Consider the following 27,443-nt stretch of genomic DNA (forward strand, 5'->3'; position numbering starts at 1 on the left):
TTGGATTTTACTTACTTTTTTCAGTACGAGATGAAGCAACTTCACCAAAAGGTGATGTGATGTGATTTTTTATTTATTTATTTTCCCTACTAACCCTTTTTACTATTCTTTACAAGTGGGGCCAATAATCGTGGAGGGTACAAGGCATTAGTGAGATCAGGTGCTGATGTTGGGTGAGGAGGTCTGGGGTGAAGTCGGTGTTCCAGTTCATCTCAAAGGTATTCAGTTGAGTTGAGGTCATGGCTCTGTGCAAGACACTTGAGTTATGTTGAGTCATTATTATGATGGAATAGGTTTGAGCCTCTTCGTTCCAGGGAATGGAAATTGTAATTCTACAATACACAAAGACCTTCTACATTTGTATCTGGCATATAATTGTGTGCTTCCAGCTTTGTAGCAACAGTTTAAGGGGAACCATATATTGGTATAATGAGCAGGTGTCTGCATACTTTTGGCCATATAATATAATGATACAGCACTCTACAAATCAAGCATGAATAAAATAGTGAAATATTTACAATAATAGTAGCTAAAATATTCTAGCTGTGCAGAAATGATTATCAGTGAAACTGTAAGATTGCAGTGCCTTGTTTTTTTTTTTTACTTATTTTTAAACTGAAAGATACCCTAGAGTCAGTTTAAACTGATTTTAAACAGTTGAACGCTACCGTTTGAGAGAATTTCTCCATCTTAATGGTTCTTTGGTTAACCTAGGGGGAACCATCTGTCGCACACTTTGTCCCAAATTGGAACTTTTTTTTAAGCAAGGAATCCTTTAAAACCCTGTTCCTAAGAGCATTTAAAAGATTAAAAGGAATAGCAGGGAATTTTAAATCAGTTTTTTTAATTTAAAAAAATCCCAGATTGCATGGCAGTATTATAACTGTTTTTTGCATTTGTTTGAGGTATTCTGGTTTTGGACTGCGGAAACTGCTCAAAATTTGTGACCCTGCTGGAACTCACTTGATGGACAGGACCACGACTGTATCGTACAGTACAATTTAAGTATGGCAGCATACTTAAAAGAAAAAAAAGCTAGTAAGTGTGGGATTTGGCTGTCCTCTTTGGTAGAAAAATGCAAGCTGCTCATGAAGATATCGCAATGTGGGCTGTGCTGCAAAAATACTATGTTGGCATAGTAATAACATCTTTGAAATGCTGATATTTGTTTTTCCTTAAATAAAACTACTAAATTTTTACATGCTTGTAACCTCAAGGTAACATTGCCATTCTACAAAGTGTTACATGTGAACTACCCAAAACTTACAAATTGGTCAGCGCTCATGCCATTAATATATGGGAGAATAAGTAAGGTAGAAATGATGAAAAGATGAGTTTCTCATAAACATTTTCTTAACTGTTCTCAATAAGTGTATCTGTGTCCCCATGATTAATTGTTGTTAATGTTGCAATACCTGAAAGGCTTCATATACTACTTGGTACTGCATGTGATGTTTGAGTGCTTCTCCTTGTAGCATTACTAATTTGGATAATGAAAAAGTAGCAAAATGATCTTTAGTATGGCAGCTGTCTACTTGTTTTAGGTTGGCTCATGGCTGCGTTCCAGCACTGCTTTTAAGACGCCCTTGTTGACTTTGCCTCATCCTTTCACTTCAGAATAATCCTTGTTGCTGTTGTAACTCCAATAACCTCAGCTCATGTAATGTTTTTGTTAGATCAGCTATTGAAGGCCTGAAGGCCAACATGACTAAAAATCAGGGTCTAAACTTACCAGAAGGCTTTGGAAGCTGATGCAGTTTCCTTTTCAAGCTACAAGGAAATGGTGGAAATTTTGTAAGTATAAAGTAAGCATATCAGACGCTCGCTGGCCATGGTGTGAAACATGAGCATCTGCATGCACAGTTAAGTTTCCAAATCTGCCATTGCTTAACTCTTGAATATTTTCTATCGTGAATACAATTATTAAACTTAATTTCTGCTCTCAAAAGAAATTTATCTCATTAAGATCTGTTCAGTACTTTGGGAGTAACAGCAGGTTGAAGTTGGTACAACAGAGTATACTCTGCTTGTGTGACATCTGGAAACTGCCTGTGCTTTTTGAGTCACGGGAAAATGGTCAGGCTCTCTCTCTTCTTTTTTTTTTTTTTAAAGATATTTTTTGGGGCTTTTTTCACCTTTATTGGATAGGACAGTGTAGAGACAGGACAGGAAATGAGTGGGAGAGACAGAGACGGGGAGGGATCGGGAAATGACCTTGGGTCGGAATCGAACCCGGGTCCCCGGATTTATGGTATGGCGCCTTAGCCACCTGAGCCACGACACCCCCAGGCTCTCTCTCTTCTGATCGGTTTCTGACTGGATTACCCATGAATATTAATCATGATCATATCACCAGAGCTTTTTTATTTTATTTTTATTTTCTTTTTCTATTTTCATTTTATTTATTTATTTTTTTCTGTGTTTGTGTAGTTTGATGTTTGAGTGTTCTGCCTGCCGGTTGTGGTGTAGCTCCGGACCCAGTTTTGGGCGTCGGTTCCCTCCAGGCCTTGGTTCGCTGTGGGTGATGCCTGTGCTCCCAGCTATGGACTGCAGTGAGCTCGCTGCTCATTTTAACATCGTGGTTGTCCAGCGCTCTGTGCTTTAATGCTTGCCATGATGTTCCGAGCGATGTTGCTCGGTGGCGTCGCGGCAGCTGTGCAGGCGGTTTGGGACACACCAGCGCTCTGCATGGTAGTGCTTCTGTGCTCACTTTGTGGATCCATGGTGTGGTGTTCGAGCGATGTTGCTGACGGCGGCGGTGCTGGAGATGTGGGACTCGTTTTCATGCACCTTTTGGTGGGACTGTGGCTGCTACACCACTGGAATTACATCCTGACCCCTACTTGGTGGACTTATTTTTATTTATTTATTTATTTATTTTTTCCTTGTCTATAATTTTGTAAACTGTCCTTGGGTTTCTTGAAAGGTGCTATATAAATTTATTATTATTATTATTATTATTATTATTATTATTATTATTATAATAACTTTTATAGGGATGTTCTTTCACTCTCACGGTTTCTGATGAAGTATTCAGCAAAATTTTCCGTCAGCTAGTTTTGATGTTATGATTCACAGGAGACTTTGAAGTGAGTTTTCATAGATTTACCTACTTCTTCTTTTTTCAAATGAAACTGATTCATGTAAATAATGGTTTTAGAATATAACTGTACTTGTTTTTGATGAAAAATATTGAGATCTTAGTGGTCGGAATGAGATTTAAAAAAAAAAAACAGAAGTCAGGAACGCGAGTCTCAATTTGGGCTGAATTTTAATTTTTACCTGATGTGCGTATGTAAAGGCTAGTGTATTGACAAATCAATAAGGGTAGTAACCATATTGAGAAACAATGTTTTCTGAACTTGTGTGATGCATCTATTTTTTTTTTCCCTCAATTGCTGTAAGAACTAGTTCCTCACTAGGTTTTTATCCAAGAAATCAAGGTGTCATGAACACAAGGTTCTGTAAGTAACATGATGTCATTGATGGGATGCAATATTATGCTGTGTGCTTCTTCCAGTCTCAAAAATTAAATTAGGTCTGACATTAGGTACAGAACAGTAAAGCTTACCTTCAAACATGTCATTGTTTATAAAAAAGGATTCTGATCTATGAAATTGTCTGTGCTCTGTGGGTGGGAGCAGCAGGGGTGCCATCCTTTTCTCTTCTGGCAATCACAGTGAATGTAGATAATCATGGGCATCTGTGAACTCAGGTATGCAGAAGAGGGCGGATAGCACTTCCCTTGCAGCATGAGCAGCAGTTTGAATGGATGTGGAGGAAATGTGATGGCCTTCACCATCCCTGGTTGGTGGTAGTTGTATGATAGAGGAGAGCTGGGCTCTTCTGAGGGAATTTGCAGGTAAAAGAGGGGGACAAAATATGATTTTTTTTTTTTTTTTTTTTTTGGGCTCAGAGTTGAGCCATGACATGAAGATTAAAGATGGGTAGGAAATGACAGCATGTGTTTGATTGCCTAAGAATCTGTATGATTATTGAAATCACATAGCCGCATTAATAAAATGGAGTTTAAAAACTGGTCCAAGTTGTCAATTGCCTTTATGATGGTGGGGGGAGTTTGTGATTTATTTTCAAATAATTGTTGGAGAATTCCATAAACTGAAAGGATTTCTCGTAAAAATCCTAATCGATGTAGCCGTCTTCTGTGCAAATGTTTTTATTTAAATTTTTTGATAAACTAGTTTTCTTACTGAATGCATTTGCAGCTTTTCAAATTTTATTTTTGTTCAAACTTACCTGTTGCTTGGGTAACACATTATGTATTGGAGTGTAAATGTAGAAGTTACTTAAGACATAATACTGATTTATCTGGGCAACAAACTTGCGTTCATAGTGATGAGCGTCTAGTCATATTCATTACTGAAGACATGGCCAATGGAGTGGGCAGAGTACTCCTTAGATCCGGTCTATGTGCTGATGCAATAGAATCCAGTGAATAAAAGTGCACACAAGCAGCAGTGAAATTTTCCTCTCAAACTGTAGAGAGAGGGAGCTGTAATGATGGTTTTGTGTTGCAGTACTACTGGGGGGAAAAAATCAGTGGGACAATGTCGTGTAAACGCAGAGAAGTTAGACGGACCAACCTGTGTATTAGGCTATACAGGTTACAGACGAGAGCCAGACCATGGTGACTGCACCAGTTGACTGTGAAAGTGCGTTTCTTTCTTAATGAAACCTTTTAAAAACCACAAATGCTTTATTTTTTAAACATTTAGCTTGGTCTTTTTTTTTGGTGGAGATGAAGACTTATGAATACAGAACCATGAAAACCTGTGCTTAGTTTTATGGTTGGTTTTACTGTTGGCTTGCAAAATAAGATCTTAGTTTTGGGACATTGTTTCACTCTGTAAATAAGACAGTATGGAAAATGCAAATTAAAAAAATAAGCAGTGATTATTGAATTTACTTTGCCTTGTAGTTCATTAGACAGTATGAACCCAGGGGTGGGACGGTGGTGTAGTGGTTAGCGCTGTCGCCTCACAGCAAGAAGGTCCTGGGTTCGAGCCCCGGGGCCGGCGAGGGCCTTTCTGTGTGGAGTTTGCACGTTCTCCCCGTGTCCGCGTGGGTTTCCTCCGGGTGCTCCGGTTTCCCCCACAGTCCAAAGACATGCAGGTTAGGTTAACTGGTGACACTAAATTGACCGTAGGTGTGAATGCGAGTGTGAATGGTTGTCTGTCTATGTTGCCCTGTGATGACCTGGCGACTTGTCCAGGGTGTACCCCGCCTTTCGCCCGTAATCAGCTGGGATAGGCTCCAGCTTGTCTGCGACCCTGTAGAACAGGATAAAGCAGCTAGAGATGATATGAGTATGAACCCAAGATATTTAATGTTTTATTGGATTATTTGCGTTTCCTTTGTTAATATACATCCATTCCTGTGTTTCAGACCTGCAACACATTCCAAAAAAAAAAGTTGGGACGGGGCACTTTAGGATGAGTAATGAGGTAAAAGCACTAAAATAATGATTTGGTTTTGAAACAGGTGATTTGTAATCATAATTTGGTACAAAATCAGTATCCAGGAAAGGCCTATTCTTTGAGGAGCAAAGAAGGGACAAGGATCTCCAGTTTGTCAACAAATGCATGAGAAAACAATTGAAATGTTTTAAAACCAAAGCTCCTCAAAGAAGGATATGAAGGGATTTGGCTATTTCACTCTCTGTGGTGCATAATATCATTAAACGATTCAAGGAATCTGGAGGAATTTTAGTGCGTAAAGGGCAAGGGCTCAAGCCTAATCTGAATGCCCGTGATCTGCGATCCCCCAGACGGCACTGCATCAAGAACAGTCATTCATCTATAGCTGATAGAACCACATGGGCTCGGGGTTACTTTGGCAAACCTTTGTCAGGCTCTACAATACGGAGTTACATCCACAAATACCAGTTAAAACTTTACTGTGCAAAAAGGAAGCCTTATGTTAACTGTGTCCAGAATCGCTGTCAACGTCTCCAGACTCTGAGGCATCTGGGATGGACCTTCACACAGTGGAAACATGTATTGTGGTCAGATAAATCAGTATTCCAGGTCTTTTTGTGAGAAATGGACGTTGTGTGCTCCGGACCAAAGATGAAAAGGACCGTGTCCTTGGCAAAGGTAACTTGCACTTCTGTGATGGAGAAAAATACATTGAGATTTTGGAGCAACATCTGCTGCCTTTAAGACATCTTTTCCAGGGAGATTTCAACAAGACACTACAATACCACATTCTGCACACATTACGAAGGTGTGGCTGTGGAACAAGAGGGTGTCTGTCCTCAGTAGAGAATGTGTGGAGAATTTGGAAACTAAAACCATGGCAATGATGACCTCATACTGTTGCACATCTGAAGACCTGTTTGCAGGAAGAATGGTACAAAAGTAACACCCAAAACACTTCATCACTTGGTGTCTTCAGTCCCTAAACATCTGTGTTAATGGAAGGAATGGAAACATTATAAAGTGGTAAATTCTTTACTGTCTCAGCTTCTTTGAAATGTTTTGCAACAATCAAAATCCAAAGTGTTTTACTTTGGGGGGGGGAACCAACAATAAAAAATTCACGAGATAAAACAACAAATAATGTGCTGTTGTATTGTTTTGGGTGCAACACAGGTCAACGATTATTTACGAATCATTGTTTTCAGCTTTAATTCCAACATGCCATCCCAACTTTTTCTGATTTGGGATTGTATGTCTGAAGGTTCCATGGTGAAGATTCTACTTGAATAAAATTTATTTAAACTTTGTGAAACTTTTTTTTTTTTTTTACTATCATTTCAAGCAAGCATCTTGGATATCTACACCCCCAATTCCGAAAAGTTTGGGATACTGTGTAAAATGTAAATAAAAACAGAATAGAATGTTTTACAAATCATGGAAACACTCTATATTTGAGAATAGTATGGAGACAGCATGTCAAATGTTGAAACTGCAAATTTTTTTTTTTTTTTTAAATATATGGTCGTTTTAAATTTAGTGCCAGCAACATTTTTCCAAGGGGGGGGAAAAAAGGTTGGGACAGGGCTGTTTTATAGTGCAAGTGAGAACAGGAATCAAATTTATATCAATGATGTCCCACAGCTTTTAATTTAAACTCTAAATGGTTAGGACTATGACGTCATTCATCAGTCAATAAAACGGTGTTTTGCTTTATTATCGGAAAATAATTCGCTTTATTGATTGATAATGTAGCATCACACCACCATATTATGGATTATTTTCCTATAATGGTTAATGGTTTTATGCCAAGTGATCTTTCAAGTTTATTCATTCACCCATCCATTTATACATTAGAGTCGCAGGGGAAACTGGAGCCAAGCCCAGCTGATTTCGGACGAGAGGCAGTGTACACCCTTGGCAGGTCGCCAATCTATTGTAGAGCTAATACTGAGACAACTGTTCATGGTTGCATTCACATCTCTGGGCAATTTGGAGTACTTCACACAGAAAGGTCTCAGTTGGCTGTGAGGTTCAAACCCAGAACACTTCTAATCACTGGACCACTGTGACACCTCTATTCATTCAATGTTTGTATATTTTCATAGTTCAGGAGTAGGTGGTCTGTGCTTAAAGTATGTGGACACCTGACCATTACCCCCATTACCCATTGTATCTAATATTACAATTTCCCCTTCACTGGAACTAAGAGGCTCAAACCTGTTCAAGCATGATAATGCGCCTGTGCACAAAGCGAGTTTCATGAAAACGTGGTGTGTTAAGGTTTGAGTGAAGAACTCGAGTGTCCTGCACAGAGCCCTGACCCCACTGAATACCTTTGGGATGAACTGGAACACTGTCTGAACTCACTAATGCTCTTGTGGTTACTCAAAATGAGCACAGATCCCCACAGCCATGCCCCAGAATCTAGTGGAAAGCCTTGCCAGAAGAGTGGAGCTTATTATAACTGTAAAGAAAGGACTAAATCTGGAATGGAATGTTCAACAAGGACATATGGGATGATGGACACGTGTCCACAAACTTTTGGCCAAAGTTCTGTTTCACAAAGTATAAGCAAATACAAGTTATTTCAACCACCATGACCTTGAGCAGGATAAAGCATTTACCGAAGATGGATGAATGAACATGGTACACACGCCAGCTTCAATTTGCGCCTTTGTTAATGAACAGTCTTTCTTTGTACTTGGAGCTTCAGATCATGAGAATAAAAACCACCCACTTCCATGTTTGTCCACTCCGACAGGATCCTGATGCACATACATTTTTGTAAGGTTCTCACATGACTTTCCCCCATATTTTTCAAATTAGTGTCTGTGATTGGGCTTGTGAGGGAGGCCAGGTTGCACCAATTAGCTTTGAGGAACAACATTTTCCTAGTGATCACTGGACAATATACACATACTGAGAGCAGAGATGCTGCAGATTAATATAATTACACCATATTTTATGTAATGTACAGATTACTTTGTTAATGGGATTTGAACATGTGTTTTGGAAGGGGGAGAAATCGATGTACTTTTCAGTGGGACTCAAATGGCTTAATCATTTTTTTGTTTGTTTTTTTAACAAAATTATACTGTTCTTTTTCAACATGCACTACACTAATACTGGCAGATATTTTCGTGAAGTATTCTGGTTGTTTCACCAGTGAAAACCTTAAAGGTTATTAAAACCATGATTAGTTCATTTCAGCCCGACATGTTAGAGATGTTTAATAATGCACAGCTTCCTTTTTTCTCAAGCACATCTTTTCCTTTTTCCTGTTAATTCCAGCTGTGCCCATGGACGCTCCCTGTCGAAGAATCTGGTCTGCCTAGCAACAGAGCGACTTCGAGAGCGCTCAGTGTTCACCTACTTGTAATGCAAGGTAACCTGTACATTTACAAAATATGCTTTGAGTGAATAAAAAGTTGTGGTTTTATCAGAGCAATGTATTGTCCATTACACAGCATTCACACACCACTCAGCTCAGATTTGCTTTTATTCTGTCAGGGTTTATGAACCTGGTCTTCCTTCATTGGCAAATTCTGATGTGTGACCATTTTGGTGGACTTTTTTCCCCTATTTTTTTTTTTAATAGTGTTTGTTTTTTACTTGACAAACAGAATTGTCCATTTTAGTTTCTTGGGTTATAGAGAAGATTGAGGTGTTCGTAAAGGACTGAAGTGTCCTTGAGGACTGTAATGTGGTTTGTGTGTGTTTTAAGGAAGCCGGCACATTACAAGTTGTACTTTGGGCTTTGAGTCGATTCAGTATCGTGTGTGGGTGTGTGCTTTATTGTATTTACTTTTCCAACTTGAAGTTATCTCCTATAAAGATCCAGATGAGCAACATGCCATATACACTTTTTTTTTTTCAATATTGGTTGTATTGTACATCTGTCTCATTAACTCCTTTTTATCATCCATCCATTCTTGATTCCGCTTATCCATTGCGGGTCACAGATGTGCCAGTCCCAGCTGACGTTGGGCAAGAGGCAGGGTTCATCCTGGACAGTTCACCAGTCTACTGTGAACCATTCACACTCAGTTTCACACCTACAGAATGGCCAGTTTACCACGTCTTTGGACTGTGGGAGGAAACCTATGCAGACACGAGGAGAATACACAAACTCCATACAGAAAGGCCCCAGCCGGCTGCAAGGTTAGAATCCAGAACTTTCTTGCTGTCCAAACCACTGCACCACGCTTGTTTGTTTAAATCTAAATTTTAGTAAGCTTGTGGCTTTTTTTGAATTACTCTTTCTTTTTTGTCTGTAATTACTTGAATAACCGCCAGGTGTCGTTAAGCATGAGGCCAGGTTAATTTCTATGCCCTTAACGAGGCCTACTAAAGCTTGATTTTCATTGTGTATTGACTGGATCCTGGGATTTTGACGTGTGCGGTTAAGTTCGGGTCAGAAGGTCAGTAAGCTTCTGTATGCACACTGGGATGTGGATGGGATTTTCGGAGCATGAAGCAGATGACCAGATGAAGAAATTCCTGTAAAACAACGCTGTTCATCTCTCTCTTTTTTTGGACTAAGGAGAAGAAGCGTACAGCCTGGTAATGATGCACAAAACATGCGATGTTTGCGTTGTCTTGATTGTGTCGGGATGTTGTTGATTTTCAGTATTTGTAGGCTGTTTTTTTTTTTTTTCTTCTCCTCCTGTTCGGAGTGATTTATAAGCCAAAAACCTGAAAGACTGGGATGGTGATAAAGCTGTAGCGGATCTCACACAAACGCATAGACCGGGGGGGTTTGAGTCACGGAAATCGTGATCGCGGCGGAGTTTCAGCACCGCGGCCAGAGACCTGCGAGAACAAAAGGCGGATTAGCGTCCTGAAGTCAGGCACCGTCTCTAAATGACTCCCACACACTCAAAACGAACACGTCGAGTCTTGTTACCAAGCATTGTTTTCTTGAACATGTCTGTTTCACGAATGTAATGAATGGATCGTCTAAAAAAAAAAAAAAATTGGTCGTCCTAAATAATAACCTTAACGTTTGCGTACATGGAAAAGTATTTTGGAATATCTCATTCATTCATTATCTCTAGCCGCTTTATCCTGTTCTACAGGGTCGCAGGCAAGCTGGAGCCTATCCCAGCTGACTACGGGCGAAAGGCGGGGTACACCCTGGACAAGTCGCCAGGTCATCACAGGGCTGACACATAGACACAGACAACCATTCACACTCATTCACACTTACGGTCAATTTAGAGTCACCAGTTAACCTAACCTGCATGTCTTTGGACTGTGGGGGAAACCGGAGCACCCGGAGGAAACCCACAGGGAGAACATGCAAACTCCGCACAGAAAGGCCCTCGCCGGCCACGGGGCTCGAACCCGGACCTTCTTGCTGTGAGGCGACAGCGCTAACCACTACACCACCGTGCCACCCTTTTTGGAATATGTGATCAGTAATTTAAGAGAAATGTAAGAGAACTTGGGCCCGTTTGTGTATGTTTTACATAAGCATTACATTTATCAAAACTTGAGTCTTCATTGCTTATGAAGATTTAAGATGTATAAAGTATAGTTTAGATTTAAAAATTTTAAGTTTCCCAACACGTGATTTCATTGATTTGTACTAAATTTAAATAAATTTCTAATCACTAGATTAAATTATGGCGAATGAGTGAGTGTGAGTATTAAAGTAAACCAATTGCATTTTGAAATGTTTGCACTGATGGGAACTATAACAAATTAAATTAACAGGATTAAAACATGTTTCTGTGGTAATATGGCTGTGGCAGAATGTCTGTGACTTGGATTCAGTCCTCAGTTCAAGTGAGCATGGAGTTTGCTTTTTTCAGGCTTTTGAAAATACATGGCCAAATCATGCTGGATGTATGAAAACAAACTGTGTTAATGTAACTCTGCTAATTCATTAACATGGAAACGTAATGCACATTTGAATTCAGTGAACATCAGGGTACGCTGGGGGCGGAGCTCAATGAATTTATTTCATTCAAACGCATTACTTCATCGGTTCCATGTAAATGGACTGAGGAGCATTAAGACAGTTTGTTTGCTTGTGTAAATCAGAATGATTTGGTCATGTATTTTCAAAACCCTGAATAAAATTTCCACACTGATCTGAACGCTCTGAGCAAAACTCAGGACCAAACCTGGGTTGCTGCTTCCTTGTTGTTACACACGAGTTAACAAGGTTAATTTAATACTACAATTATTTCTTTCTGTCAGCACGAATGTTGCATTAATACTGTGTATGAATTGCGATACATAATTCAATCTACTAATTAGAAACTTAAATTTGGTGTAATAAAAGAAATCATGTTTTGGTGAGATGTAATTTTATGAATGTGATACGTTCTCGTAATTATGACTGCCTGATGTATTCAGTTTTCTCAGTGATATAAAAAGTAGTAGTAGTAGTAATAATAACTAGACTGCATTTCCTCTGCAGAAATTGCTGGAGTGTGCTTGCTCAAATGAAGCCACATTCTCTGCTTCTCTCTCTCTCTCACTCAATCACTATCCCCACCAAGACACATTGTCACACAGTGTCATGTTTTAAAAGAAAGGCTTTGGTCAACAGCTCTCACTCCTCCTCTGGCTCAAAGTCTCTCATCTCATCTCATTATCTGTAGCCGCTTTATCCTGTTCTACAGGGTTGCAGGCAAGCTGGAGCCTATCCCAGCTGACTACGGGCGAAAGGCAGGGTACACCCTGGACAAGTCGCCAGGTCATCACAGGGCTGACACACAGACACAGACAACCATTCACACTCACATTCACACCTACGCTCAATTTAGAGTCACCAGTTAACCTAACCTGCATGTCTTTGGACTGTGGGGGAAACCGGAGCACCCAGAGGAAACCCACGCGGACACGGGGAGAACATGCAAACTCCGCACAGAAAGGCCCTCACCGGCCACGGGGCTCGAACCCAGGACCTTCTTGCTGCGAGGCGACAGCGCTAACCACTACACCGCAGTGAAATCTCCTCTCCACCCTTTTATGTTTTTTCAATTTAATTTACAGGGTTTAAAACATGGATTTTGGCTGTAAAATCGCAGTTTTAATTTTTTTTTTTCTGCTGCTCCCACTCGAACGTCTAGAGTGGAGGAGCTCCTTATGACATCACTCCAAAGTTCTACCCATTTCATTTCAATGGCACGGAATTTTGCCGAAAAACGGGAATATACCGAACGAACGACAAGGGGGTAGTGCAACCATTTTAACAAGCACGCCATTCCAGATCGGGCCCGACGTTTCAGCGTTGGAACGGTGTGTCTATCCCGAAAGCCCTAAAAAAACGGGTGAAACGGAATAATAAAAATAAAACTTAAGAACAAATAGTGTGCTTTTGCAAGCATAATAATAATAATAATTTATTATTGTTTTTTTTTGTGTGGATTGGGAAAATATCAACGCTCCCTTGAGCAGTCATCCCGCTTTTCTACACCCAGGGGGAGGTCTGGACACGGACAGGGGGAGACACCGGTTTACGACGTCAAAGCAAAGGGCTACACTGATTCAGAGCCCAGACACTGGGTAGCCTCCAGTCTGTCCAACTTCACCATTACAGGATTGGGATTTTTTTTTTTTTATATAAATGCTTCGTGTTTGGGATATTGAGCATCTTGGTGTGGGTGGATTATCAGACTGAAAGGAAAGCCTTCTCTCAGGAGTGAAAGTGTGGAAAGACGCGATCAGGACGGACTAGAGGTGACTGGTGATGCACAGATTTCTGTTTGTCTTTATGTTAAAGATGCTCTAGTATCCTAGAGCGCGCGTACGAGGAAGCAAAACAAATAAACAAAGGTCCGATCTGGATGGAGGGAGAGAGGGAGAGATAACGGTCCATTTGCACCTTTTCCTAAAACATGAGCTCTGAAGCCGACAGCACGTTTTGCATCGGCGCACCTCCTCCTAAAAGCCCGTTTTTTTGTGCGCGTTTTAATGTCGGAACGTGTTGCGTTCCGCTTTTTCACTCCCGCACTTTGGATGCGTGCGCTCATGACAAAGAACAACACGCGCGCACGCACACCCGCCCGCCTATATGCATCTATGGCGGATTAAACAAAGAAGCGTCTCTGAGGACAGCCCTTGCCCTACATTTCAAACGCCACTGCTTTAAACAGCTTCATTTCCACATTAATACCCAGGCCACCTGCAGTGCTCTGACAAACAGTGCATTTTGATTATGACGACATTTGTGTCTTGTTTGTGATCGGGATTGTATTTGTCACCCTGACCGATGGATCAGCTGCTTGAGTCAATATGTACAGTATGAGCTTTGCTTACACTCCTCCTTTGTATCTCTTCCTTCCCCACAGGCTTTTCAGAGGGACGCTTTGGGAAGCGCCGGAGCTCGTATAAGAAGCACCTGAGTCACAGAGTCACCGCTGTCCCCAATGAAGGAGCCGGACGCCATCAAGCTCTTCATCGGCCAGATCCCTCGCAATCTGGAGGAGAAAGACCTCAAGCCTATCTTTGAGCAGTTTGGCAAGATCTACGAACTGACCGTGATCAAGGACAAGTACACGGGCATGCACAAAGGTAATTCAGCCTAATGTGACACTGCCGTATCGAGCAGACACGTACAGTACAGGAGGACACGAGAGACAAATAAGCCAGACCTTGGTAGCGAGCGAGTGTCTTGAGACGGTAGTAGTTTGAGTTATGAAATCTAATCAATTTATTGTTAATGTATTATTTTAATAATTTTTTTACACATCAGCCTACTTAATCTCGGTGCCTTTTTTTTCCTTGGGCAACGTTCAAGAGAGACTGAATCAATATTTCTGAGAATTACATATCCACAATCAAGAGACAAGAAAACGGGTGTAGTTGAACGATTGGCTTTTATATTTGGAAAGAGCTTTGGCGCTCTTATTCTCCCGTTCTATTTATCGTGCCATTCCAGTTAATGGCCATGATGATGTGCGATCAATTCAGGTTTTTTCTCCCCCCCCCCCTTGTCTCTGACAGGATGCGCGTTCTTGACGTACTGTGCCAGAGAGTCTGCACTGAAAGCCCAAAATGCGTTACATGAGCAGAAGACGTTGCCAGGGGTGAGTATCTGCTCATAGCTTTGTTACGGGCTGGACACTGAAATGCTTATTACAATCTTAAAACGCAGACTGTCACATAGTTTGAGAATCTATCATTTCAGAGCTTTGCTTTGTCTATTAGAGTTGCGTTCTGAGTACACAATTTGCACGGATGGTGCTTTGTGTTGTAGGGCCCTGGATGCCTTTGCCGACTGAGCAGACCCTAATTAAGAGATGTAGGATGGGCAGAATCCTTGAGAGGCGTCCATGATTGTGGTTCTCTCTGAAGTTGTTGATTAGCTAACTTGCACCGGCCATCTGCTCAATCCACACAATAATGAGCAACCTGCGAATGCAAAAAACCTTCAAACTGCTTACCCCTGAAGAATTCTCAGAATCTTTCCAGCCTTATGTTCTAACTTGAATTAACCTTCTCAGTTCTTATTATCTGACTCAGGATATGCTACAGGAATATGCCTTTCCATGCCATTTAGACAAGCAGCAAGGGCCCCCATTGTGAAAGGTCATAGATGATTCATTACATGAAAAAAAACAAGGCTTTATTAGGACTACACTCTCCCAGCTACAATCAGCTGGGCAACCCGGTAGGTTATGAGGCCAGCAGTAAAGACCAGGAGGGCTCGTCGCCTTCCTTTCAAATTGGATTTGGGAAAATGTAATTGTCTCAAAGAATTACAGAGAACGTCGTGGCCGAGACACAATCGTGCATGCCGTGCTTCCTTTTAGCTTCAGTATGTGATTTACATACATGGTACTACCAGATGCTGTCACTTTCAGTCTCGTTTGATTCAGGATGTATGTGGTCAGGGAGGTAGGACAGAAGAGGCTGTAGGGGGATTACAGATGAAACTCAACTGTTCATGCAGTTGGGATCTAGGCTAACATGGTGATTCGTAGCTCCTTAATGACCCTGATAATGATTTGGATATTGTTCCAGGGTAGGACAGTGTGTGCTGGATTGATCAAACACAATCTGATTGAACTGGGATTGAAATAAAACAGTCTGCCCCTAGTTTATGTTCTCTGGTATAATTTTTAGTGCATAGGCGCGTGTGTATGTATGTGTGGGTTTAGGCACGCACCCCTGTCGAGTCCCTTTCCAAATCCTGTTATTAGCATGACAGTAGACTGACCTCTGTGACCTCAAAGACGAGCCCAGTGGGTGCCTCTCCTCCCTTTAATTCCTCCCCTTCTTCTCCATCCTTCCATTCGTCAGCCCTCATCACCTAAGCCTCCAAACCTGAAACCCCTTCCCCCTTTCTTTCAGTCCTACATTGAAAAAGCACATTTTACACACACACACTGACAGCACCTGCCTTGTGAGCAAAGCCACACCCCCTCTGTTCTCTGTCAGTCATATAGAATTGCCATGACAATGTGCCTCCGTTAATGTGTGTGTGTGTGTGTGTGAGACTCAGATAAGGGCAGTAAGCTGGATGCAAAAAAAAGCAGAGCATGAGTCATCCTTTTTAACCTTCAGCCATTTCTAGTCGTCTTTTTTTTTTCCCCTCTATCTATTAAATGTTTCCTGTTTTTCTTGGGTCTTGCATATGTTGAATGGTTTAGCCGAGAGCTGGGGGGGACCATTTATTGAAGAGCCCTAGGAACAGCGGGAGAGAGGGATATGGGCAACGTGTGGTGGAACAGATGGTATAGTCGCAGTGGCACCTGGCCTTATGTTTAATTTCAGGTGAGAGGCACACAAACTATGGACAGAGCGAGGTGACTGCACAGACAAAGAAAGAGGAAAGGGTTGTGTGTGTTTTGGGGGGTGTAGTGTCTCTTCTACATGCACTCTCCTTTCGTCTTTTCATCTCCCCTACCTATCTCTTGCTATCTCTTGCTCCCTGTATCCAGTTGCCATCCCAACGTGTTTGCTCATGCACAGCTTGTCACGCACTTGGGCACAACAAAGCTCCAGGAACACACAGGCGCACATGTACGCTTAATGGCATCCTTATGTAAATTTGTTGTCACTCATACCCTGGTTTGAGGCACTTTGGTTTAGGGTCTCTCTCTCTCTCATATATACACAAACAAACCCCTTCGAATACAATGTGTACAATTGTACACATGAATTTCATAGCCATTTTCCTTGTGTCTGAAGGGGAATTGAAATAAAACAGTCTGCCCCTAGTTTGTTCTCAGGTATTATTTTTAGTGCATTGGAGCGTGTGTGTGATGGATCTACGTATATGTATATATGCAGCACACACACAAGTATTCCCTATAGCCTTCTGTACTTTGAGAATGAAATGACATGGTGACCCTATAAAGACACAGTATGTTCAATTTTCCTTTATGTAAATGACAAATCTAAGCACTTGTAATGCGATTACAATGATCTAAGGTTGGGCGATATGATATAGTATCAGTATTGTGATAAATTATGCCACGATACACTTTTCTGAGCTCGCTGACGACTTTTTTTTTTTTAACTGTTTTTAATAATTATAAACTAAACAGCACTGAGTAGAAGTAGAAGAATGGAAGTCATTGTTTTTAATGTGGCTTTTTTTTTTTTAAATTATTCATAATTTTTGTGCTTTTCCTCATTTCAGTGTTTGAGTTTAGTTTTTGTTGGCATTAAATAAAAGCATCATAGAACTCAGTTCAACAGTTTGGCAACAGTAGCAGTGCAGTAAAAACACAATATTGGAATTACTTATAACATAAAAATGACCTCAAGTGATGTGATGTGATATTTTTTCTCATCTCGTCCTCCCTTACATTGAGGCCTCATCTGAGCAGAGACGAGTGAGCTCAGTCTGAAAATTAGATGTGAGTAAACATCTTGTAACGTTTTAAACATGAGTTGAGTTTCATAGTCGGTACACTTTTCGGGTCCACAACAGTCCAAAAATCAAACTTGAGATTTTTGTGTTTCTCTCCTGCCAAAAGCAACTTTTTGAGGTGGAAATGAACTGCACAGAAATGAACTGGGCGTGTTACTGTGGTGAGAAGACAGCATATAGTGCGTTTTCCTAAAACTGACCCCCTTTCTGATAGCCCACAAGAGTAAGCGATACAACTTTTGAAATGGATGTGATTTTTAAGTACCAATTTTCACATACTGTTCAGCGATGTTTGTATACTGTGGTAACTGTCATAACAACTGAAGTGGTGACCATAATCCTTGTGATTTTCTGGAGTTGGATGCTTTTTGACGGAGACTCATTTCAAACACGTGAAGTTCTGCTGCAAATGTGTGTCTCATCTGTTTCAAGTCCTGTTTTTACTGTGCAACAACAGGGTATTCTCCTTCAAAAGAGACAAATATTTTCTTAATCATTTACAACCTCATCGTTATGGTGAGCGGTTTCCGGAGAAGACGTTTTTGATGGACAAAGGAGTCTGTCAGAGGCACTTGGTTGATTTAAAAAAAAAAAAAAAAGTAATTTCCACTTAGAAATCTTTCTATTGTGAAAAATAGTACTGTATACATCCCAAAGTAAAACCTAGTTAGTGCTAAAAAAAAAAATGCAATTCTGAGTTTAACCAGTAAAATTTTAGTGTAATAATTTAAGTAGAATGAAATGAAATGAGCACAAGGTCAAAACTGACTCTTACATACATATTTATAAGAACCTGTAAGAGACATTACTGTTGTAGGTAGGGCTGGTGTGTGTGTAAAACAAGGTATCAGAAACTCTAGCATATATACTGGACCCACTTTCAGGGGTTAGTTGGTCTTATTCATAAAGACACCCATGATTGTGAAACAGCCTGTAAAATAAATCCCGTGATCCTGTCGATGTTGAAGTTATGTCCTGTGTACTGTATGTAAAATGACACCGGCCTTCAGGCTCGAGCTCTGCCGGCTCCCCGAACAAGCAGGAGAAAACAAAAACACACTCGCGCTACATCCATAATTGGAGCCATTATGTTGCAGCATTAAATTTGGCCTGGGATCAGTTATCGCTCCTACGTTTTTCGAGTTTTTAACAGAGGTCAGTTTGAGGCAGGACGGCTGGAGCCCTGCTTCATCTTTAGATCCGAATCTTATTTGTGCGCTCTGCCAGAGCCATGGTTCTCATCGGCGTGTGTGGAATTAACCCTGACTTAATCAACGTTTAACAGCATTAGCATGCTTCATGTTCAGTCTGCTCAAGGACAGATCTGCTCGGAAAATGGTAACGAAGGTCATTTTAAGGTGTGTATGTGGGTGTGTGTGTGGTTTGGGGAGAATGCTGGTGTTGTAGATGAGGGGAGGGCAGGTGTTGTGACTGGATGTGAGGAGGTTTCCTCTGCATGTGTGTGTTTTTTTTTTTTTTATAGATTTGATATTTAAAGCACCATTGGTAGTGCTTAGGTCATTAAATAAATTTTGGTATAGGATAATAGCTGAACCTTGATTGATTGATTGGTTGCTTTATTCCGAACAGTAAAGAAGATATATAAAAAACAAAAAACCTTATTTATTTATAAAAAAAATAAAAACCTTTATTTATTGTTACTTTTATTTTCTCTTTATTTATTTTGTCTGGAATAATGTACCTGTATTTGAGTGAATGAGTGTGTGCGTTTGAGGATTATTATTATTTATTATTATTATTATTTGTATCCCAGCATTAGAGTTACAGGAAAATGAAGTGCACATTCGTATGAGTTTCTGTACGTTACCTCGAGATAAGATGAATTCATTGTGGGGGTGAAGGGCTGGAGCGACAGGAACAAGGAGCAAGGCAGCGAGGTGAAAAGAAGAGTAATTAAAAAGAAATTGGAGGCATAAATGAAGGGGAGAGGGGGAAGGGGAGAAATGAATGAATGAAAATTTGACATAATGAACTACGAGTGGTGGGGGGGAGGGTGTGTGTGTTGGGGAGCAGCATCTATCCGCTTAAACTCAGACATCTGTCAGGGTTTGTGTGCACGGCCTGTGGTGAATAAATACAGATCAGAGCAACGTGATCAGTCCTCAACTGTATTAACACGAAGATTCTTTTCAGCTTTAACGTTTTAAAGCATTAATTTCTGGTAAAATCTTACTAATGCTAAAATAACTATCAAATATCTTCCACCAACCGAACCAATTTGGTCATCTATTCTTGTATTTTTGCCACAATCAGGTTATTTTTATATGTATTTTTCACAACTAAAGCAGTGTATAGAGTTACAGTAATGTGAGCAATGCCTGTTGTCAAGCAAATAAATCACAGGCTCGCCATGGAATGAGGTTATTAATCACATCCTGCTGGATGTTGCATGGTGTGTCTGTGCTGTTTGATTGATGCTTTGCTTGTAGTGTGTTTGTTTTCTCAGGCAGATCTCGATGCTGTTCTAATTCTTCAGACGAGGTTGACTTGGATTCATAATCGATAACACACAGGATGGGATGAATGATGATGATGAGGCTGTACAATGTTAGAGAAGATTGACATGAAATAATTGGAAAAACAATTATCCCTTTTTCCCCCCATATTTTAACAAAGGATTGTGGTTAAAGGTGCAAGGGTTTTTTTTTTTTTTTTTTGTTACTTGTATAAATAACCTGTAAGATGTGTAGAAGATGATGATGATGATGAATGATGTATTAATCCGTGAGCGTAGCAAAAGTGTTTTACGTTGCTGAAAAACCTGTTCGGACTTCCAGAAGACTTCCAATCTGGAATACTTGGTTGTGTTTCCTGTTAATCATTTTATAAATGCTCTCGGATCTATGGGCTATTGTTGATCCTAGGGGCGGAGCTCCGTGAACATGGGTGGGAATTGTTCAAATGACACGAATAGGGGGAGAAGGATTCATTTTACCTAATGCACTTTTAATCACTAAAGGTTATTTCTCAGTTCACGTCGCGTCAATCCTGGCACTCTGACAGAGCCTCGTTCGTTTATCTTCAGTTCTTCGGACAATGTAAAATCCAATAGTAAAATGAAAACCAAAATACAAATGCGATGAATCTAAACAACAACAAAAAATTTACCGAAGAAATCGTTAAACACTGGAAGATGACGTTGAAATGCGATGCACCTTAGTGAGACCTATGTGCAATATACAATGCAAAATAAATGAGAAATAAAACAAAATAAGGTTATCATTGGACTCTGTTGTATTTACGACTACAAATAAGACTTAAGTCAGAATCGATAATGGCTCCGTTTCCATAAATGTTAGCTCTGTTTGAAAAGCTGTAATTGGAGTTAACCCTGAGGAGATATCTGAGACTAACCACGTTTTCGCTTTTTAAGCTATTGATTATTGGTGATGCACACCTTCTGAAACCGGTTTAACTGATTCATTGCTATTGAAGGATCTGACAGTAAGGACGTTCAGTGACTTGCATGAAAATATAAAATGTGTTGCTGGTTTTAACCCGGCATCCATTTTGGATGCATCAGATATCATTAGATGTTTCCAGGACAGAATGTTGGGGTTGTTTACACCATTTCGTAGCTTGATATTGTTTAAAGACAAGTGCCGGGATTTTTCTTCTCCCATCTTTTTGTTTGTTACACAGCAGGAGAACAGAGCACGGGGGGGGGGTGTCATTGGGGGTGGGGTAGCAGGTTGATTACGGTCGCAGGGCCTGTTGCTGGGAGACGGCTGGGACGAGGGATGCTGGGTTGCTAGGGAACGGGAGTGATGTGATGACCAGCGCTGCGTGTTGATTGGATGGAGGGGGAATTAAGCTTTTGTGTAGACACACGCACTCGGAGATTACATGCACACACATTTACACACACTGGCCACAGGAACACACGTGGACTTGCAAACCTGTGTGTTCTGAGTCATTGCTCTTTTGACTAGCTGAGTGCTCATGCTCACTACACACCCAAACCAAGACACCAGGAAGTTTCCGTTGCTGTGGGGTGTGTGCAGTCATTTTGGTGTGTCACATTTTCAACCTAAGGTGTGTGTGTGTGTGTGTGTGTAAGCAGATAAAGCTTAGGGACAGGACAGAATAATGCGATTGGATCGCATCATCTATGGATTTAATATCATAAATCCCAGTAAAATCTTTAGCCGTGGGACATGAGCGAGAGTGAGTGTGTGTGTGTGTAAGCCAACAGGTGTGTCTAGTTTATTTAGTTAGCTCACCATTGCTCCTTTCATTTTCCTTATCTCTTTCACTTGTGTGTGTGTGTGTGTGTGTGTGTGTGTCCGTCCCCCCGGTTGTCCATGGCAACCCTGTTTACCTGCTGGTGAGCCTGGATCTCTGTTGTCATGACGACAGCCTTCTGGTTGCTGGGCCGACCTGAAGTAGCAGTGCGATGACGCTCATTCTCTCTCTCTCTCTCTCTGTCTGTGTCTGTCCTCATCAGATTGATTTTGTAAAAGTTGGAGTTGAAATCACATGACTCTTGATTGATACTGTTCCTCGTACACACACGTGGCAGGTGTGTTTTATTTCGTAATAAGGAACTAGATTTTTCTTTCTTGGCTGATTTTCCCCTGATTGCAGTCATATGAACATGCCCCTGTCTCTCAGTGGAAGAAAAATTCATTTCGATGAAATAACAAGAAGCGAAGGTTTCTTTGCTGCTCTGTTTGGTATAAAATCGGGCTCATGTGGTGATTTTTTTTTTTTTTTTTCCCCCCCGATCATGATTTTTCATTTTTAAAATATTGCGATTAAACTCTTGAATTGATCTGAATTCTCATCCAGAGAAGACCGGAAAACAAGCAGGTTGGGTTTAAGAGAGGAAGGGAGTCAGAATAATATCACCAGCTGTGCACACTGTGGCCATCACGAGAACACATCTGGATAGTGGATTTTTCAGTGATTTGTACAGTAATTCCTTTATATGTCTGTCGTGTTGTACCCCATTGTCTTGCTTTTATTGTACATACCAGAATCACCTGTAAGCTGGAAACAGCTCTTCTCTTCTCTTCCTGTCTCTCCTTTTATTCTCTACTCCCCCCCCCCCCTTTTATTCTTTTCTGAAATCCACATATTTGGGGTCTAAATGCAATGAAACCATATTTAGATGTCTTTCAAGGCCAATAATAAATATACAGATGTGACACTATCAATTATATTTCTGTAAAGTCCAGGAGAACATTATGATTTGGAAAAATATATGAGACTGTATCTTCACAGGACATGAAACCAAGATTAAAATCATTGATGATAAAGCTGACTTAAAGTAAGGGTCAAATTACTTTTTATTAATTTGTGGAGTCTGTATTGAATTTTAAGCAAGAGAATCGGATTTCCAGATGTTGCATCTCATGGCCACATTCACTTCTGTGCCCAGTTAACTGTTGGCACATGTCCATTTGCTTATATGACGCATCCCTGAGCCTTTAAAGCTTTCTGTATACTGCTGGTGTCCTTCTGTTTCATCGTGCACTGGATCAAGTGCTATTTTCTGCGCCGTTGAATAACGAGCGTGGAAGCCATTTTGTGAAACTGAGCCCCATTTGGAGGAATATAATGGCTGTATGCTACACTCCTCTTAGATGTCTTTCAGTCTTTCTTTTTGTTTGGTTATTTTTAGTGTTACCTCTTCAGTCTTTATTAATTAATTAATTCATTCATTCTTTAAATTAATAAAGCCTCAGTCGCAGACATGTTTACTGGGTGATGCTGTGATGGTAAAGACTTGAAGTACTGAATAGAAATGACCCAAGTTACAAAGAGACACATGATCTGGCTTTAAAACCACAAACTGCTGCTTTATAGCAACGATAGAATCGTTTTACTATCATCAGATCATATCGCAGTGATCACAGAATACAGTTTCATTATCTTTAACGAAACACATCATGAAATGCAGTTTAACTCAGGAATCATTTCAAAACATCCATATGGTAACGATCTCGTATTACAAAGCAGAATATATGGTCCATCTGTAAGAGTACAATGAAAAGGATTAATACCAGAATCTCGTTTTTAACACAATGTCGTGTGCACGGTTGAGGATTGTGTCATGATGTCCCCGATTTCAGAAATAAAAATCTAGATCTTGTTTCATCTATCAATTAAAGAAAAAAAACTTCACAATTTTCGAGACACTTATTGTAGTGCGACTTTTTTTTTTTTTTTTTTCTCCCCCCTTGAGTTTGGGATTTTGTGTAGAAGGGGCGTGTATGGATCTACCAGAGATACTGCATTGAGAATGTACAATTACACAACAATAGAAATCAAGATGATAGTTACAGTAAGGTGTGCGTGTGAGAGAGATGCGCAGTTTGTGGTTGAACAAGCAAGTGATGGATTCAAAAATGGATTCATTGGCTACATAATTAAGGCATTTATTCCTCTTCTCATGTATTCATCTCTCTTTTATTTTCCTTTTGTCTCATTTATTTTTCTGATCTCCTTTCTTCCCTCTCCGCTCCTATTCTCCGTGGCACAGTGGTGTAGTGGTTAGCACTGTTGCCTCACAGCAAGAAGGTTCTGGGTTTGAGCCCAACGGCCGATGGGGGCCTTCCTGTGTGGAGTTTTCATGATCTCCCTGTGTCTGCGTGGGTTTGTCCCACAGTTCAGACATGCAGTTAGGTTAACATGAGACAGCCTTGGGCTGAGGTGCCCTGGACCGAGGCACCTCACCCCCGACTGCTCCCTGGGTGCTGTAGCATAGCTACCCACTGCTCTGGGGTGTGTGTGTGCATGTATGTTCATTGCTTCAGATGGGCTAAATTATGCAGAGACGAATTTCACAAGTGTATGTGTGATGAATAAAGTTCTTCTTCTCAATAATGCAAATTGCAGTTTTATTGTATTTTATTCATCACACATGCACTGCGTTGTTGACACTGAAAAGTTTCCAGTGTTGATCTCATCTTATCTGTAGCCGCTTTATCCTTCTACAGGGTCGCAGGCAAGCTGGAGCCTATCCCAGCTGACTACGGGCGAAAGGCGGGGTACACCCTGGACAAGTCGCCAGGTCATCACAGGGCTGACACATAGACACAGACAACCATTCACACTCACATTCACACCTACGGTCAATTTAGAGTCACCAGTTAACCTAACCTGCATGTCTTTGGACTGTGGGGGAAACCGGAGCACCCGGAGGAAACCCACGCGGACACGGGGAGAACATGCAAACTCCACACAGAAAGGCCCTCGCCGGCCACAGGGCTCGAACCCGGACCTTCTTGCTGTGAGGCGACAACGCTAACCACTACACCACCGTGCCACCTCCAGTGTTGATTTTATGTAAATTTCAAATATAAAAAAGGTGCATCATTGTAAGAGCTGAAAGTGGTTTTGGAATAAAATTGGCTGATTTGGAAATGTATGTTTCACCTCCTGGACTTTTTAGTGATTTTTCCCTGTTGCTAGTCTATCTTCTTTCTTTACCACAACAGTCCTCCCTCATTCCTCTTTTTCTCCTCGCTCTAAATCTCTCAGCATTTTAATCTCGCAAAGGGCTCTAAACCAGATTAGTGCGTGAGCATACTTAATCCCATCGCTCCCCTAAATCTCACAGCAACGTACACTTTTTCCTGAGAGAGAGAGAGCAAAGATGAAGTGTGATGGTGTGTGAAAGAGAGAAATATGCTGATTGGTACAAAGATGTACCTGTATTCTATAGTGACGTTGAATACATGAAAAAAAATGTAGTGTGTGTGGGGTGGGGGGGAAATGGCAGACACTCGCATCTATGGAATAAGGATTATGACGTCTGTGTGTGTTTTTGTTCCAGATGAACCGACCCATTCAGGTGAAGCCAGCAGACAGCGAGGGCCGTGGAGGTGACACACACACACACACACACACACACACACGTTTCTTACTGTAATTGTGAGGACACTCCATTAACAAAATTAATAATGCAACTAATTATTCTTCCCTTCTCTTCTTCATTCTTTTTTTCTGCAGTTTATTTGTCTCATTCATCTTTTCATCTTGTTTGTTCTCTTTTTGTCTTTATTCTTCTCTTGTCTCATCATCTCTTCTTTTGTCTCTTTTGACTAATCCTGTTCTCCTGTTTGTTTTAAGTCATTTAGCGCTCAGAAAGAAAAAGTATGGGCAGGCGAGATATAATACAGAAATGTATTTTTAAGTTGTATTGAATGAATTAATGATGGGCCTAAAATAAAAGCTTGAGTTTTCCTCATGGAGTCCAACCAAATGTCCCCACAAGGTCAAAACTGTCAGCTGTTCATCTCGTTTTGGGGACATTGGGTTCTCAAGATATCAAAACATGACATACATACACGCGCGCGCACACAAATCACTGCATTTACCTGAATGATGTCTTCATACATAATTAATGTTCATTCGTTAGGATGCTGGATATATGATATCAATAAACACTAGAATCATGTTTACGTGAGATCACAGGAAACAACAAGGCGGTGTCTTGTCCCTGAACGAGCTCTAATTATTGTTGCTGTACTTGCTGTAAGTGACATCATGGAAAACCTAATTGTTTCCTCTTGCCAAACAGAATCATGGTATATGTTTCCATGTTCATACAAACACGCATTATTATAGAAAAAGGTGCATTGTGCTCCCTAGTGGACAAAACCAGCACAGCAGGTCAAAAGTTATATTTCATTGATTTGAAAGTGAGTGATGTGACACTTCTGTCTAAATGAAGTAGGAGACAACATGCACTTGATTCCTTGTTTTTGAAATAAGATACATCGGTGTGTACCTTAAGCTACATTAAAGGGGACATGCCATACACTTTTTGGTTATTTTATATTACTTCCTGAGATGCTTTTGTTAAGTTTGAGTGTTGTTTTTAATTGATAAAGTGCCTTGGTTCTTTTTTTTTTCCTCATGCTGTTTTAGCAAGATATGAAAATGCTATATGATGAGATTTACAGTGGTGCTTGAAAGTTTGTGTCATAAATATGACCTTAAACATCAGATTTTCACACAAGTCCCAAAAGTAGATAAAGAGAACGTGGTTAAACAAATGAGACAAAAATATTACATTTGGTCATTTTTTGAGGAAAATGTTCCAATATTACACATCTGTGAGTGGCAAAAGTATGTGAACCTTTGCTTTCAGTATCTGGTGTGACCCCCCCTTGTGCAGCAATAACTGCAACTAAACGTTTCTGGTAACTGTTGATCAGTCCTGCACACGGGCTATTTTAGCCCATTCCTCCGTACAGAACAGCTTCAACTCTGGGATGTTGGTGGGTTTCCTCACATGAACTGCTCGCTTCAGGTCCTTCCACAACATTTCCATTGGATTAAGGTCAGGACTTTGACTTGGCCATTCTAAAACATTAACTTTTATTCTTCTTAAACCATTCTTTGGTAGAACAACTTGTGTGCTTAGAGTCGTTGTCTTGCTGCATGACCCACCTTCTCTTGAGATTCAGTTCATGGACAGATGTCCTGACATTTTCCTTTAGAATTCGCTGGTATAATTCAGAATTCATTGTTCCATCAATGATGGCAAGCCGCCCTGGCCCAGATGCAGCAAAACAGGCCCAAACCATGATACTACTACCACCACCATGTTTCATAGTTGGGATAAGGTTCTTATGCTGGAATGCAGTGTTTTCCTTTCTCCAAACATAACGCTTCTCATTTAAACCAAAAAGTTCTATTTTGGTCTCATCCATCCACAAAACATTTTTCCAATAGCCTTCTGGGTTGTCCACGTGATCTTTAGCAAACTGCAGACGAGCAGCAATGTTCTTTTTGGAGAGCAGTGGCTTTCTCCTTGCAAGCCTGCCATGCACACCATTGTTGTTCAGTGTTCTCCTGATGGTGGACTCATGAACATTAACATTAGCCAATGTGAGAGAGGCCTTCAGTTGCTTAGAAGTTACCCTGGGGTCCTTTGTGACCTCTCCAACTATCACATGCCTTGCTCTTGGAGTGATCTTTGTTGGTCGACCACTCCTGGGGAGGATAACAATGGTCTTGAATTTCCTCCATTTGTACACAATCTATCTGACTGTGGATTGGTGGAGTCCAAACTCTTTAGAGATGGTTTTGTAACCTTTTTCAGCCTGATGAGCATCAACAATGCTTTTTCGGAGGTCCTCAGAAATCTCCTTTGTTCATGCCATAATACAAACATGTGTTGTGAA

The 27,443-nt window shown here is 40.7% G+C and overlaps 1 protein-coding gene across 3 annotated transcripts in view; it reads left to right on the forward strand.

Annotated features, from left to right (window-relative positions):
- celf3a (cugbp, Elav-like family member 3a) overlaps positions 1-27,443 on the forward strand; it is a 56,254-nt gene that overhangs the window by 13,362 nt on the left and 15,449 nt on the right. For 2 of the 3 annotated variants that reach the window (XM_060904932.1, XM_060904933.1), the window contains exons 2-6: positions 8,733-8,826; positions 9,404-9,602; positions 13,748-13,970; positions 14,403-14,485; positions 25,085-25,133. In XM_060904932.1, the coding sequence (XP_060760915.1) occupies positions 13,826-13,970; positions 14,403-14,485; positions 25,085-25,133 (277 nt within the window). In that variant the 5' untranslated portion in view covers positions 8,733-8,826; positions 9,404-9,602; positions 13,748-13,825. Of the gene's footprint in view, positions 1-8,732; positions 8,827-9,403; positions 9,603-13,078; positions 13,137-13,747; positions 13,971-14,402; positions 14,486-25,084; positions 25,134-27,443 lie in introns of those variants that run through there. The other variant, XM_060904934.1, reaches the window with a different exon arrangement.

Source organism: Neoarius graeffei, chromosome 22 (genome assembly GCF_027579695.1).
Source record: "Neoarius graeffei isolate fNeoGra1 chromosome 22, fNeoGra1.pri, whole genome shotgun sequence".
NCBI lineage: Eukaryota > Metazoa > Chordata > Actinopteri > Siluriformes > Ariidae > Neoarius > Neoarius graeffei.